Source organism: Magnolia sinica, chromosome 5 (assembly GCF_029962835.1).
Source record: "Magnolia sinica isolate HGM2019 chromosome 5, MsV1, whole genome shotgun sequence".
Classification (NCBI taxonomy): domain Eukaryota; kingdom Viridiplantae; phylum Streptophyta; class Magnoliopsida; order Magnoliales; family Magnoliaceae; genus Magnolia; species Magnolia sinica.
This window is the reverse complement of record NC_080577.1, coordinates 12,503,054-12,519,030: the sequence shown is the minus strand read 5'-3', so window position 1 is coordinate 12,519,030 and position 15,977 is coordinate 12,503,054. Positions and strand designations below refer to the sequence as shown.

General features: G+C 39.7%; 1 protein-coding gene across 1 annotated transcript in view; it reads left to right on the top strand.

The window, feature by feature from the left end:
• Window positions 1-4,365: 4,365 nt before the first annotated feature.
• The window catches only part of LOC131246945 (uncharacterized), a 54,935-nt gene continuing 43,323 nt past the window's right edge, over window positions 4,366-15,977 (top strand). The window contains exons 1-13 of the mRNA XM_058247405.1: window positions 4,366-4,581; window positions 5,591-5,753; window positions 6,870-6,941; window positions 7,033-7,101; window positions 7,194-7,265; window positions 7,353-7,424; window positions 8,040-8,111; window positions 8,213-8,284; window positions 8,796-8,867; window positions 9,073-9,144; window positions 9,239-9,310; window positions 15,344-15,415; window positions 15,538-15,603. Coding sequence (XP_058103388.1) covers window positions 4,488-4,581; window positions 5,591-5,753; window positions 6,870-6,941; window positions 7,033-7,101; window positions 7,194-7,265; window positions 7,353-7,424; window positions 8,040-8,111; window positions 8,213-8,284; window positions 8,796-8,867; window positions 9,073-9,144; window positions 9,239-9,310; window positions 15,344-15,415; window positions 15,538-15,603 — 1,040 coding nt within the window. The 5' untranslated portion in view covers window positions 4,366-4,487. The remainder of the gene's footprint in view (window positions 4,582-5,590; window positions 5,754-6,869; window positions 6,942-7,032; window positions 7,102-7,193; window positions 7,266-7,352; window positions 7,425-8,039; window positions 8,112-8,212; window positions 8,285-8,795; window positions 8,868-9,072; window positions 9,145-9,238; window positions 9,311-15,343; window positions 15,416-15,537; window positions 15,604-15,977) is intronic.

Genomic DNA, 15,977 nt, shown 5'->3' with positions numbered 1-15,977 from the left:
TCATATTCCCTATAGTCACTTCTACTTCTCAGCACCAAGATCACCTAGAGTCATCTGAATAGAATCCTGCGATATTGCAGTCACCCATGTACCTTGCCGATATCTTACGATTATATTGTGTGATTTTTCTCATAGGTGGTTGCTCTACTTGCTTCGTATCCCTGTCTGCACGTCTCAGCCTTCATGCCTTGCCCACTCATGTAGTCATGCCCAACATGCCATACAGGTGCAGAGGTGGAATCCGCTGTAGCCACTGCAGTTCTACCTGTTGAAGTACTCCCGATCAACGTGTAAACATTATCGAGTCGTTGTACTTTCATGATTACCCATGCCCCCTTAGATACTTTAAGGACACCATCGATATATGTGAACCTACACCCTATAATCTCGAGTGCACTAAGAGAAATCAGACTCTTTTTCATGTCAGGAACGTACCTCACCCCAGTCAGGGTACGATCTGTCCCATCAAATATCTTGACACGCACCATACCAATAGTAATAATATTATAGACACTGTCATTACTCATAAATACCTGTCCACCATCACACTCCCTGTAGCTGGTGAACCAACTCCAATGAGGAGTCATGTGAAAGATGCTCCTGTGTCTAAAATTCACTTGCTCTTACAATCATCATATGACCGTCTGATCGTAGACACAGACAAAATATCACCATCACATCCACTCGATCATCTGACATGGTAGCATTGACCTCCTTGTACGAAGTCTCAGATTCTTCTCTCTTAGATTTATGATTTGTATAATCTTTCTTCACATGTCCTTCCATCCACAGTTCCAGCACTTTACATTTCATTTGCCCTTACCCTTGGATTTAGACCTAGAACCTGAAGAACCTATACCTTGTTCAGAATTCCTACCCCTGTAAACAGTGTATCAGAAGATATATTCATGTAGACGTTAAGCTTTCTCATAGCCTTCCCTTTAAGGGCTGAGATAACAGTGTCGACACTCAGGGTTTTATTTGTGGTGTACATTGTGTCCTTGAATGATTCATACGATGTCGGAAGAGAATTCAGCAACATACATGCTTGTTCTTCATCTTTTATCACTTCCTCCGTATCTAGCAATTTGCAAATCAATCTATTAAAGTTACTGATGTGAGCCTCTAGATCTCTACCTTCTGTCATCTCGAAGTTATACCACCGATGCTTCAAGTGTAGGCGATTTTTAGATGATTTTTTCGCATAAACATCCTCTAATTTTGCCGATAACTTAGCCGCAGTTTTCTCCCTCATAACGTTGTAGAGAACTTCAGAGGACCATTTCTTGGTGTTAATGAGTGTTTCTCTTTTTTTTTTTTTCTTCTTTTTCTTTTTCTCTTGTGTTCGTGAATGATTATTGGTATTTCTTGACCTTTTTTAATGTTTACTGGTGTTTATTAGTATTTTTTAACGTTTATGATTTTATTTTTTTTGGTATTTGTTTGTCTTTATGATCCGTTTAATTTAGTCATTGATAGTCAAAAGCAATGCAATCAAATTGTTGACTCCTGAATTAGGCGAATTAAACCATTCATCTTCAAAACTTGTCTAATTAGAGCTTTGAACTTCAATATTATTCCAAACATATGATTAAACTTCAAGATCACCCATCTATAAGATTTAGGGCTTATTTATTTTTCCAAATTCTATAATAATGCAAGTGGGCCATCATTCGTATTTTTCAATGTTTGTTTAAACAAGTATTGTGATATGTAAATTAATGGTCAAATGCATATTTAATTAAAGAGAAGTAAACGCATATGTAATTATTAAAATTTTATTATAATTTTACATTATAAAATCTTCATCCTTGTAAATTTATAAGGCTAAAACAAACCATAAAAGCGTGTCATCACTGTGATAAAAGGCAATTACTATTCATTTCCTTTTATTTGCTGAGGTAATTAGAAAAGCAATTACGCTCTTAAGCAATTTGACCGCACGCTAATGCATTACATCGGTAGAATTGGACCATTCATCTTCGAGATCTTCCAGATCAGTCTAAGTAGATGGTTCATTTTTGAGATTGTCCCTAACTACACGTTTCTTAGTGTTTGTAAGTATAGTTTTTAGTTGTTTCTTGATATTTTGGGGTGTTTGTGCTTTCTTAGTACTTTTAGGTATTTTTAGGTGTTTCTAGATGTCTTCAAGTATTTGTGGGTTCTCTTACTATTTATTGGTCTAACAACGTTTTTAATATGTGTAATTAACAGTTAATGCTTGACATTAGTTGAATTATATGATTTGTCTTCAATATATTTTGAATAAGAGCTTTGAACCTTCAACATCAGTTCGAATAGACGGTTGAACTTGAAGATCAGTCTAATTAGATTGTTTGTCCTTGTGATCTATCAAATCTTACCATTGATCAATATCCATGCAATCAAATCATTAGCCTTAGAAATCTAAGCAATTTGCTTGTTGATGCTTGACATCGGTTGAATTAGACAAATTGTCTTCAAGATCTGTCCAATCTGATTGTTGGTCTTCAAGATCGGTTCAAATGGACCGTTGATCATTGAAAACTAATCAATTAGATGGTTCCTCTTCGAGATCTTCCTTATTGCTTTAAACAAACCGTTCATCTTTAAGCCCACCCTTACCTTCGTGTTCTTGATGTTTGTCTGTGATTTTTTTTTTTTTTTTTTTCTTTTTTTGTTGCCTTTCTTTGGTGCCGTTTGATCAACTGAAAAATAAGTTTCGAAAATTAATTTCAGTGCTGAATTATAATTTTAGGAATAATTTAATTAAAACCGAAAGATATATTAATATACCACCATTTTCAGTGACCGGCGGGAGTTGAAAATAAGACCCATATTTTTAGTGAAAATTAATATAAGCACTTAATAAGTTCGATTAATTAAATTGCCTGAATTATTGAAGATCATTAGAAAGATTAAATTTTGGTGATAAATGCTTAAAATAAGTTTATCAAACTACCCCTATTGTTTTTGAGTATTTTTGGACAATTCCAAGTGTTAGTCTTTCTCGGTGGCTGCATGTTTTTTTTGTGTTTGTTATATATGCAATTTTTTATCCCTCTTTTGTTAGTGCTTGTTGGGTGTTTGCCGATGTCTTGGATGGTTCTCGATGCTTTTACAGATTTCTCGTCTATGGTTCATTTAAGAAGTGTGGAGCCCACCGTCTCTTGTGAGTGAAATCCAAACCGTGCATCTAGGTTTCCTTCCATGTAAGGTATACATAAAAAAAATTTCCAACCTCATCCATAGCTCAGTGGGCCACACCAAAGGGAACAACGAACAAATGACAACTTGGAGAAGTCACTAGTATCCCTAATTCATCTTTCATCTCCTGCAATTCATGTTGCGATTTATCCTGTTGGCTATACTTAGCACGGTCCAATTTCCTGTTTCTAGTCACCGTCTGAATTCCATATCATAAGATTAGATAAGCGCGCAGTCACGTCGACTTCCTGCTGAAATTTCCACATATGCTACGTCACTCTTCAATTTTGGGTTGAAATGTTTTTTGAAATATATGACTAGGATGGAATGATTGAACTTATTCCACAATTGAGATTCCACATCCACATCACAGGCGAGCCCCGCGAAGTGAAAGTGCCTGGTGAGAAGTAATGCCTCCAAACATGTAAATCGTACTTGCAAATTCAAGTAGGTAAGAGATATCATGTATTGTACCAAAATGCTCATGGAATTAGTCCCCTGTTTGATTTGCTACAGTTATTTGCAGAAATTTGACCCACATCACGTGTTAGATGTTGGAATCTTTTGCTGGGTCTTTGGTAAAAAAAGTGAGGTTCATTGTATTTGGACGGCAAATCATTGTGGTCCCATTAAAGTGTTTTTGGTTTATCCATGCTGCCTATTCATTTTTGCCTGATCATAGAAGGGCAAAAGTCCATAAATGAGGCAGATTCAAAGCTCAAGTGGACCATATCATAGGAAGCAGTGGAAATGATGACCGCGATGTATAGACGAAGGGAAAACTCAAATATCAGATTGATCAAAAACTTATGTTGGCCATGAGAAGTTTTCAATGGTAGACATTTAATCCCTGCTGTTTTCTATGATGTGGTCCACTTAAGCTTTGGATCAACCGCAATTTTGGGCTCATGCCATTAAGTGATCCGAAAAGAAATGAATGGACGGCATGGATCTAACACATACGACTAATGGTGAGGCCCACGGAATTTTGGCTTGAAAATACCTGTTACGCTCTTCTGAGTATGCCCAGATTTCGAGGTGAAATTGCCGGTGCTTCCCAAACGTGTTTAAGTTTTATTTTATTTTATTTTTTAATTTTTTTTTAATTTTTACCTCCAATAAACAGTAATGACAGCGAATCCAACGTGCCCATTACCGTATGAAATCATCCACGAGAAGATGTGAACCGCACTCAGTCTGTGGGTTTTGAAATAATGCTCCGCTGTTTTTTCTCCCTCTGCTTGGGGGTTCTTGTTCTCTCAAAATTCACTTTCATCAAGTGCTGATCTTTCCAATCGAAAATGTTATCTATACGTCTTCTCCTCCTTTGGGTTCTTGCGTTGAATTTCTTTGGAACGTTGCGATGTGGAGCTCCTCTTCTGGCTCAAGATGAAGGTACGAAGCTGATTTTTGAAGAAGAACATGTAAGGCTATGTTTCAGCAATCTAAGCCGTTTGATGGGTATGCCTCAAAAATCATCAACGTTGGAAGATCCTAACCTTTCAAGACGTTTAAGGAGATGGATGGATTGAAATCTTCCAGCATGCCAGATTGTACGGTCATCCATCCACAGGAGACGCCCATCCCCACCTTTACGGTATGCTTGACGGTTCATTCAGTAGTACCACAGGGAGCAGGCCATGGTGCGAGATTCAATGCGATCGGATGATCCTAACCCTTTGAATTGGGCCAGGTTCTTACAACCGTCACCGTTTTTTCATGCTATTGATCGGATGTTTAGGATAAGGGGATTTTGTTCCATTGTTTGCTCTAGTGGTATGAATGAATGAACAGTTCAGATCTACATTCGAAGGCTTTGGGGATTCTACACTTCAGATTCATGATTGGGCATCTCACGTGTCCTTTGAAGGACTTGGAGACGCCACACGGGCGCGCACACGCGCACGCGCACGCGCACATAGATAGATTTAAGAGCTCTAGATCTATGGTTGGTAGGAGAGCACTACTGCTGCTAGGCACGCGCGCATACACCAAGGGTCGGTGCATGCATGCATGATCTTCCACCATTAGAGAGATCATTCATGTGATGTGTCCATTATCAATTTCTAAGTAAGGATTTTGAAATGCCCATTTTGAAATGAATGTTAAGTGCCTGTGAACCATTTTTGGATGGTGGTAGATGAAGGGGATATTGTTTTTCTCTTCTGAATTGGGGGTGTGAGCTTTTTCTCTCCTTTTCTTTTAGCTTTCTTTCTTTCTTTCTTTTGTTCTAATTTTTGGAACCTCAAGTCCCTTAGTTGATAATAAGATTTTTCCTTCTCAAGAAGAGTGGAGTGCTTACAATTGTCATGAAAAATGGCAAAGTGAACATCCGGACATTTCGACTGGTATTTTGAACATTGTCAATCTACACATTGACCTGGGTTTTGTGCGATTTGACTAGTGGAGGCTCTCAAGAAAATTGCAACAACGCTCAACAGACCAAGATGGAATTTCAGTGCGGATCCTTGCAGTGGCGAGCGTAGCTGGGTCACACCTAGCACCAACATCGATGGCAATAGCTCCGTCAAATGTAGCTGCACTGGGGTCTGCCATGTCACGGTCTTGTACGTTTTTCCTTATCTTGCCTGAACCTTCGACGAAGGTGTCTAGGCCTGGACAATGATGGGCCAGATCCAAAAGACCGGGCTGGCCCAACCCATTTACAATTTATACTTTCTTTATCACATGTACTCATCTACATTATAAATTACTATGTTGCTGACTCATGTGGGCCACGGTGGTGTGTACATAACATCCAACCGCACCACATAAGCACACCCCTTCTCCCAAGGAAATCACATGGCCCAAAAATCAGGCCGCCAACACAATGGGAAAAGTACCAAATTTAGATGGGTCCACCTCAATGAACAAATTCGTTTGATTTTTTGGGGCATTGATTTTCACAGTGGGTGACCTTTTTGGATGAGATGATGCTGTACAAACACTGCAGTGGGTCTACACTGCAGTGGACTGTGTAGGGTCATCAATCCTCATAAAGAAGCCCAAACTACCATCTTCCCACTTGATGGTACTCAACGAGCTTGGCATATCAGGCGCTGGCCATTTCTGTCTCTGGACCCTTTGGTCTGGGCTAGACAAGTAGGGATGGCAATGGGCGGGCAGCTCAATCTGGCCTTTTAGATCAGAGGCTGGACCCTGGATTCGAGAATGGAATCATGCCTGACGCCTGGGCATTGCCAAGTTTATACCCACCCCGTCCATCAGTAGCGCTGCCATGTGTTTGTTTCAGGAATTGAAAATCAGGCCCATTCAACACTCGCGTGCGCTACATCATGGAAAACAGTTGAAAAAGGGAAATCCCACCATTAAAATCGTCTGAGTTTCGTGTGGTGTCTACCGTGGTGTGTATATGCCATCCAATCCACTCATCTGACGTACACACCAGGATAAAGGGATTATCTAATTCTGATATCCCAAGAATCATGTGGGCCACACCAGATGAATTTAGAGGTTTTGGAATATTTTAACACTGTTCTCTATGGTGTGGCCCACCTATGAGTTTCAGGATCCGTGGTGAAAATGTCAACGTGCATCTGACGGACGGGGTGGATCTGATGCATTTTTTGTCCTACGAATGGCTTGGTTAGCGCAAGGGACGCTTTCTGCGTACTACTCAAATTGCCCCGCTTAAAAAGATCATAAACGGCTTTCCCTCGCAGAGCCCTCCGGCGTGGGAGCCTTTCTGGAGTGCTTCCTTCACAACTGACCAGCCTTCCCTACCTCAGCGAAATGTAAGTATGTTCTTTCACGCTCACGGTAGCTTCTCCCAACACCAGTTGCTTAAGTTACGCCACCCATCTCATCTCTTCATGGCTTTGACAGAGATCTCACTCGTAATTACCTCAACGGTACAATACCTACACAATGGGCTTCCATGCGGTTGCAACGAATGTACGTTTTTCTTTTCACTCTCTCCTTGGTTAATTTTAGCAGATCAAAGCATGATTTTTCTAAAATAAATCGTGGAGGATATGCTACTGCAGCTCTGTCGGTGTGAACCGCATATCGGGGCCAATCCCAAAGGAACTTGGAAACATCACCTCCCTCACGAGTCTGTAAGTTTCGGTTCTGTTATTTCTTGAATTTCCGTTTGGATTTCATATCTGCCTATCGTTCTTGAAAGAAAGAAGTCGAATTTTTAGGGTCATCGAGGCCAACCAGATATCTGGATATCTTCCTCCGGAGCTTGGGAATCTCACCAACCTTCAGAGATTGTAAGGCCTTCCTCCCTTGTTTGAGAAATTCTACGGTAATTTCAGTGTAATTGGAGTGGCTCACTTGAGTGAGATCCTTGGCCACTTGTCAGGTGGATCTTAAAGTGAACATTCCATGGCCCAAAATCAGGATCGTTCAACTAATCGGGTGGGCATCTCACAGATTTAGGCGGCTGGGCCATCTTGATTCTATTCCAATTTTTGTCATACATTTATGATTCACCTGTGAGCCCAGGCAAAAAGAGGAAGGCTAATTTCCAGTTGGCAGCTGATTGTAAAACCTTTTCAAATCTACCATTTAAAAGCCAATCCCAGATTGCTTGGAAAAAGGCTAAGATGATGATGTACGGCCCACCTGATTAGTGGACGAGCCTATTTTTGGGCTGAGACATGTTCACATTGGGTCACACCCTTTGAATGGCCCAAATCTTGCACAAGTATGTTACGCCTTCTGCAAAACGCCTCTTCAATCGATCTCTCGCATGAATTGCCTCAGCACTGCTTTTCTACTCTCTTCTACTCGATATTTGGTGTTTGCTTCTGGGATTATTTTAGAATCTTCATCTTTCTTTAGAGTTTTATGTATTTTGAGTGTTGTGGTGCTTTTGTTTGTAGGATAATTTCCTCAAATAACTTTACAGGGGAGTTGCCAGGGGCTCTTGCAAAGCTCTCGAACCTCAAGGACTTGTATGAGTTCTATAAATAATTCATTTTGCACACAAAATGGTCATCAATCTTTCTTCATTATAACTGCATCTATTTTCATTTTTTTATTGGCAAAAATGCAGTAGGATAAGCGACAATCATTTTACTGGAAAGATACCTGATTTTATTCAAAATTGGAAACAACTTGAGAGATTGTAAGCATTCTGTTCCTGAAAATCCATGAGTTTCTTCAGTTTTGCTTTTCTGAATTGAGTCTGAAAGATTCAATGTGCTCCAGTTTCCATTTCCTATATGTTATCAACCTATTAATTCATAAGATTGGCAAATGTGCCAATCGATCAGCTTGACCATGTGATAGATCATATCATCATGGATGGACCAATGAAAAGATAATTGCAACAATTGATGTTTCCAACAATTCAATCCATGGATGTTTTTGTCTGGATCATTGATCGAAGCTTTTTCTTCACGGTCCAAAAGTGGGTGATAGATTGGTAATGAACTTACAATTGCAATGGTTTTTGTGGTTTAGCTCATCCAAGAGTCAGTCCACTAATTGGATGTTCTGGTTCTGTTGTCCAATTGCATCAATCAGGGCTCTATAGGGTCCATACCATTTACTAAATGGCACTCAATGCGGTTTGCATCCTAAACCTTCTGAACTCATTCCTTTTCATTTATTCAAAATCAAATCTTGTATGGCAGAGATATACAAGGAACCAATATGGAAGGACCAATTCCTTATGGCATTTCCCGTTTGGAGAACTTGATCCAACTGTAAGTACAATGCTTGAATTCCTATTGTTAGTGATTTTGTCTGAAGCACATCCTTTTGTGATCTTGTCACCACCAATACCACCATCATCATCTAAGCCTTATCACAACTAATTGGGGTTGGCTTTTGTGATCTTGTGCCTATTTGAAAAAGAAGAAGAAGAAGTGAATAGATTTGAACTTTTCCTTGTGGATTCTTTACATGCAGAATTATCAGTGACATAACTGGAATGGAATCAGAATTTCCCCAACTGAGTAATATCGCAAACATTAGGACCTTGTGAGTTCAAGGTTTATGTTCTCATGTTCTGGGGAAGTATGCCAGTCTTTGCTGTCTGGTCCCATTGAAGCCTATGCTTGATTTGATCTTGCAGGATATTGCGGAATTGCAATATTATTGGAGAGATACCTGCATATATTGGAGAAATGGGACTACTGGATTTGTTGTAAGTCAGTTTTTTTTTTTTTTTTCCTTTTATATGATAAAGATCTTCTTTACTGGTTGATGTTCTTTTCATTTGCTTGCTTTCATTGGACGAATAGGTTCATTAAATATGGATGTTTTTTCCATTCCAGAGTTTCCAGTCCTTGTTGTTTATTTTTTTATGTTATCTATAGTCTTGTACCAGCATACCATTTTACCATGTTAAAGTGAATGTACTAGTATGCACTATTTGTACTCTTGTATTATTGTTCCAAGTGTGTACACTTACTCTTTTATATTGTTCACCACAAATTTTTTTTTTTTTTTGAGAGGTAATTTTAATTTTATTTAAAGAAAAAGGTTACATAAACAAAACTCTAAAGACAAGCAGATAGTGAAGAATCATTTTTTCGAACAACATTGAATTTACTCCCCACTCTCTAGTCCCCACTTAGAATAAAAATGGCCCAAGCACCTTTCAAAAAAATGAAAGTGGTTGGAGGACTTGTGTAACGCCTTGAAAATTGGGGGTCGAGCACAAACTCGATTCCCGAGTTCCAACGCATCACTTATGCAATATAGAAAATGATGATTAAATGTTGTCCGTATTAGTGCATTAAACATGAGTGAGATTATACCAAAACAGCGTATCATACCCTAGAGACAGTTAAATTACGCAAGCGGAAGACTGTAATAGATGGATATAAAACATGTAAGTTGTGGCACGTCTCCAGAGTATAAACATCTCCCAGGTGAAATATTACAAATATTGTTTCAAAATTCAAAATGTCAAAAATATGAGAGGTCACTACAAGTATAACCCTAAAGCCCCGTCGATCAGAACGGTTTATATGAACCCGCCTGAATACTGCATATACGAGAAAACATCTTCCTCGTCTTCGAAGTCTGTCTCTGCCTCATCAGTCGGGTCTCCATCTGCAACTAAGACAGAGTCTGGTTGGTGTTTAAAACACCGTCCCGTAACGTGGGAGTGAGTGATCAACTCAGTGGAACAATAAAGCAAAGGTTAACATGTTATCAATTCAGTCAAGCAGTTATGATAAAACAACACAATCAAACATCCCTAAGTACTCTGATTAATGCAAGAATGGTATGTATAAATGATGCATGCCCTTGCCTGCACTCCCTCTGCGATCTTCATCTAATGGTCACGCATGTCAGTCACTTCCTCGTGCTCTCTACTCAACGGCAAATGGCACATGCAGTGCGGTACATGAACGTGATTACCAAGTTCTTATTAGTCCTTTTCATACAGCAGGATTGGGAAGCTAAGGTACCTCCCTTATATCAATTCCCAAATGATGATCCATTCTAGGGTCGTCAGTCCTAGTAAATCTCATACGATGTTACGGTTCTAGGTTGCTACAAAGGGCTTGTCACCTTATCAGTGTAGGCTTAGTTTGTACTCTTGTTGCTACGGAAAGGCTCGTCGCCTCTACACAGTTTCAGAGTATGCTCGAGGTCACTACAAACGGCTCGTCACCTTATCAATGTAGGCCGATAGCTCGAATACAGTGTCCCATACCACCGTATTCGGCTCATGAGGTTATGTTGCTCATTGGTCACTACGGGGAGGCTCGTCGCCCTAGCGTAGGCCGACAGCTCGACCACGGTGTCCCATACCACCATGTCCGGCTCATGAGTCTTAACGGATCGAGGTACCATGGTTAACGGGATTTCCAGTGGTAAGTGGTACCTTAGGTTCAAGCAGTAGCATCCATACATGGTGAACATACATCGGGTTAATCAGTTTACTTGACGAGCTCGACTAGTACGAACACACATTGAGTTGATCGACATGAAGTGCGTAAGCACTCCGTGTGGCCTAACCACTGCCGACATCCTAAGTATGGCTCGGATTCATCGATCACGTCCTATGTGGCGAAACAACCTCAGCCACCTATTCAGTGCCTGTTATCGATTGCCTGGACTATACCGTAGTCTCAAACACATTCAATTTTAGCAGATAATCATATAAGATAATCAGAGCAGTAATGGATCAATAATTTCAATCATACAAGCATGTGAGCATTTGATGGATTTCAACTTAAACATGAATTCACACATATGCAATCTCTAAGTAAAACAGACAAAGAATATAAGTTACATGGAGGAAATCATACACATTGTTAAGGTAGTTGAGAATCTCATCTCAACGCCCATACAAAGTACAATTTACTACACACTTGTTCATTCAGACATTTCTACAAACACTTAGACTACATATTCCAACATACATAACGTATGTTGGTGATAGCACGTATTAGGGCAAATCCTTTCACTAAGGAATTGTCACGTATATCTCAACCATATGTCTACAACAGTTAATCATGGTAAACCCAAATCTAGATTCCATACTCATACAAACATTTTAACAAACACATGAATTGCACTACTTCGACATAGTTCATATGTAGATGTAAGGCGAAACAGACAACGCCTTAGGCATGTGAAATGACACCCATGTCAATAATAAATCATTAGCCGACATTGGAAGCCTTGAAAACCATAACCTATACGTTTATAGTCCGCACCTTTTGCCGGTAGACTTGTAACGAACTCAGTTTAAAAGTTAAGTCTTTGTCTACGGCACCACAATAACCTATAATAGGGAATAGGTTAGCTAATTCATCTATTACACTAGTCGGAAACCCTAAAACAAGTTAGGGTTAGGTTTTCTTACCCAAGTACGGAGTCGGAATCGCTGGAACAGCGATGTAGAAGCGGTAGTTAAACCCGAGGAGTAATGGGATCGAATCCCAGGAGGAATCTCCAACTCAGTCTCTCACTTTCTCTCTCTTTCCTTTCCTTTTCCTCTACTCTCTTTCTTAGGGTTTTAGAATTCGTATGGAATATGAGAGAGAGAGTTTAAGGCCCTTATATAGGCCCAGAACTGATGGGAATGGCCCCAGGGCCATGGTATACTTAGCTTATATCCAAATACGGATTGTTCCGGTCCAATGGAGCACTTCTGGAGCTCCCATTTCTGCGTGCAGTCGGACTTAAGCTCCCTGACATTGGATTTAGGTCAGGCTGAGTTTTCGTTCCGATCGGGTTTACAGATCAGCCGTGGCGGACCAGTTTCAGTTTAACGGTCACCGACACTCGATCAGGGCCACAAGTACACCGACATGTGTGAGACATTTCTCCTGATCCGAGGGTGTATTTGGGTCTGAATCTGATGGTCTGAATCCTTATATTTGGCCTGTAAGCGACACGACTCAGTTTACTTAAATTCGGATTTTATTTCTAAATATATTCACGTTTCTCACACACTTCGCTCCGGGCTCAAGTTGTGCGTTTTTGGACACTATTAGGACTTGATTTTCGAGGGGGTTGTCAAGTCCAGTAATACGGTCTTAGCCGTATGGTTTCGGGATAATCGGACTTTCGACGTGCGGTCCAGATCCGATACAGAGTTTCAAGGTGCTCCCGAGAGCAACCGGGATTAGAGGTGGATTCTAGATTTTAGGGTAATGTAGCGTCAATGATTTTGCACGTTTTAGGTCTTGCAGGTCATATTTAAAGTGATTAGTGCTAATTTCACAAGTACTCTAGTTTAGCGCTAGTCAATTCTCGCCTAATTTCTAAAGGATTTGGTCCTATGTGATTTCTGCTTGAGGTGGTACTCGGGTCTTTATACAGATTTTTCCGAGACATTACAACTTGTGTCACAAGCACTTAGGGATTTAGCCCATTAACATCCCAAACTTTTAGCCTCAGGGGCTGGTTGGGATTGTGAAAAGTGTGGGAAAGGAAATTGTATTTTCTGAGAAATCTTGTTTCCATGAAAGTGTGGGAAAGGAAACATTGTTTCTCATGTTTGTTTATCAATAAGATTTTCTTGAGAAAATTGATGTTTGTTTTCAAATCATATGTTTGGCAAAATAAAATTCTCTTGTGAAATTCTTTTGGTATCATGTGGTGCTTATGTGTCCAGTACTTGAAGTGGGATGTCTGGAATTAACAATTAATATTTCCTTTGTAGTATAGAAGTATTCATTTGAGAGGCATCTAATGAACAGGTTAAGTGGAATATATCGTACATACAAACCTACGTTCATCCTATCCCCATAGTTTCTTGTGGTTTGACCCACCTAAATTGTATATTTGGCTGAATTTTTTTTAATCCCAGAACCTAACATTGAGGGGTGATCCTGGTGGACGGAGTGGATTTGACAGAGAACATGGTGGGTCCCATTTAACACTCAGCTAATGAAAGTTATCCTGCCCCTATTTTTGCAAAAAAAAAAAAAAAAAAGGATTGTGACTTGGAATGTAAGTTATTTCATACTCTTAAGCAACGGATGAGGCTTGATTCGTAGGAGCCTAGAAATTGTATGCATTGAACTCATTAACTTAAATTAAGCTGACTAGAATATGGAAGCCATTGTCTCCAAATCACAGGGCGAAAGTCAGATTCACTGAATAATCCTAACCTTTGATTCATGGACACTTGTTTGTTGACATAGGACCATCAATTTTTTTGTTTCTAACCCTCTAATAGATTTTGGCCAATTCATTAGTAAGATTATCCAATAAGGGTAGTACTTGGTTCATGATACTTCTAAACTGGAACCAATAATTTGTACAATTTATTTTAAATTACTATATTCCTTGCATGCAAGTTCTAAGTGCCTGTGTATCATTTACTATACTCTGCTAGAATATCAAAGCTTTTTTCACCCGACATAGTTGGACGCAGATTGACTACTGACGTTGCTGGTAGCAGAGTCTCTACTGGTTGGTGCTCTATGGGCTCATGTGTGTGTTTTATCCACGCCGTCCATCCATTTTGCTAGATTAATTTACGGCACGAGCCCAAAAATGATGCATATCCAAATCTCAGGTGGACTACACCACAGGAAACAATGGTGACGAAAGTTTTAGATCAAGCTGATATTTGTGTTTTCCCTTCATCCAGGTCTGTGTGACCTAATCAATAGGTTGGATGACAAATAAACATTAAACTGGACCTAGGAGGTTTTTAATGGTGGGCGTTTAATCACCATTGTTTTCCTGTGATGTGGTTGACCTGCCTCATTTTTGGGCTCATGCCCTAGAATGATATGGGAAAATGGATGGACGGCGTGGATACAATACATACATCATGATGGGGCCCACAGAGCACCGACAGTAGCAAGGTACTGGCAACATCAGTAGGCACTCTGCATTTGACAAAGTTTTAGTGACGAGAAAATATGGGAAAGGAAACGTCCTTTCCGATGGGGTTGGGTGAGAAAATAAAAGGCTGATTTTTAGGGAAAATTGGCCGAGTGGGAAATTAGCTTTCCCTCCCTTTCCCATGGTTCTGGTGTTTACAAATAGCAGAAAGAGGGTTTCTTGAGAAACCCTGTTTCCTTTCCCACCATTTCACTGAATCCAAACATAACCTAAGGAAAATATTTTCTGCTGACTTGCTTAGTTGTGAAATATTCTGTTATTTTGTTCTGCCAATCTCAACAAAAGAACCGTAGCAGAGATGGCCTCCATAAAACCTTCCTTTCTGGGCCACGACAACTCTCATAAAAATATACCATGGCTTGAACCAAAAGCCTATTAGCCTAGGCATAATTCATATATCATGAATTGATGAAAGAACAGACAGCCCACACAGTTGCAGTGTGTGAAGACAGTTCACCAACCCCCCACCCTGAAGGTTTAAGCCCCAATATATATGAAACAAATGAACAGCTAATAAAAAATTCCCCTAGTTTAACATTGTGGCGCATGATGAGTAAACCGGCCTGATTTTTGGGCAAGGGCATCTACATGGTGGGATTCACCTGATGGATGGTTTGGAACTTTGGATTTTGCATATGCTTTCCAGGTTGGCACATGTGCTAGTGTGTGGATGGGCTTCTTGGTACCCATTTATGGGATTCACAAACCTCTAAATTTTAGTACATTTAGCAAAAATCTCTATTCTAAGTGTTAACATTTGATTAGAAGTTGATGAATAAGACAGACATAACATGAGTTATTTTGGGACAGATCATTGCTACCTTTTTCAGCTTGTCTGATTTCTTGGCAGAGATCTTAGCTTTAACAGGTTGGCGGGAACGATTCCAAGCACCTTCAGAAGTCTACCACAAGTGGATTTCCTGTAAGCAGTCTACTTTGTAACTATAAAGTTCCCTCTATCTAGCTTCCATGATGATGATGATTATAATGCTATTTACAAAGAACTACTCAGTCACAGTGAATACATGACATGGCTTTTGTTAGGTATTTGACTAGCAATTTGCTAACAGGATCTGTACAAGACTGGATGATTAATAGGCCAGCAAACATGTACGTTTCTCTTCTGGATGCTTGTTATCAAATTTCAATGTATTGATTGCATATGTAATATTTAGAATACTGCATCAGTTCTCCTTGCATGCAGTTGTCACTCTTTGTTCCTCACACTCTATCAGTCCGTCTTGAAGCTTTAATCTTAAATGCTGATAATCAGTTTTTGTGTTTGATATGCTTGTAGACCTAACTTTCGCTGAAAAACTACTAAGCGGATGTTACGAACTTACTGAGTAACGTTGTCATATTTGATTGGTTTGCTAGACAAGTAGGATCCCTCTGTGATTTGGAGGCACAATCATCAACATGCCTGCAACTTTTTTTTAGGTGTTTTTCTTCTAGATGAAAATCCAAGTAGACAATAGTTCTGG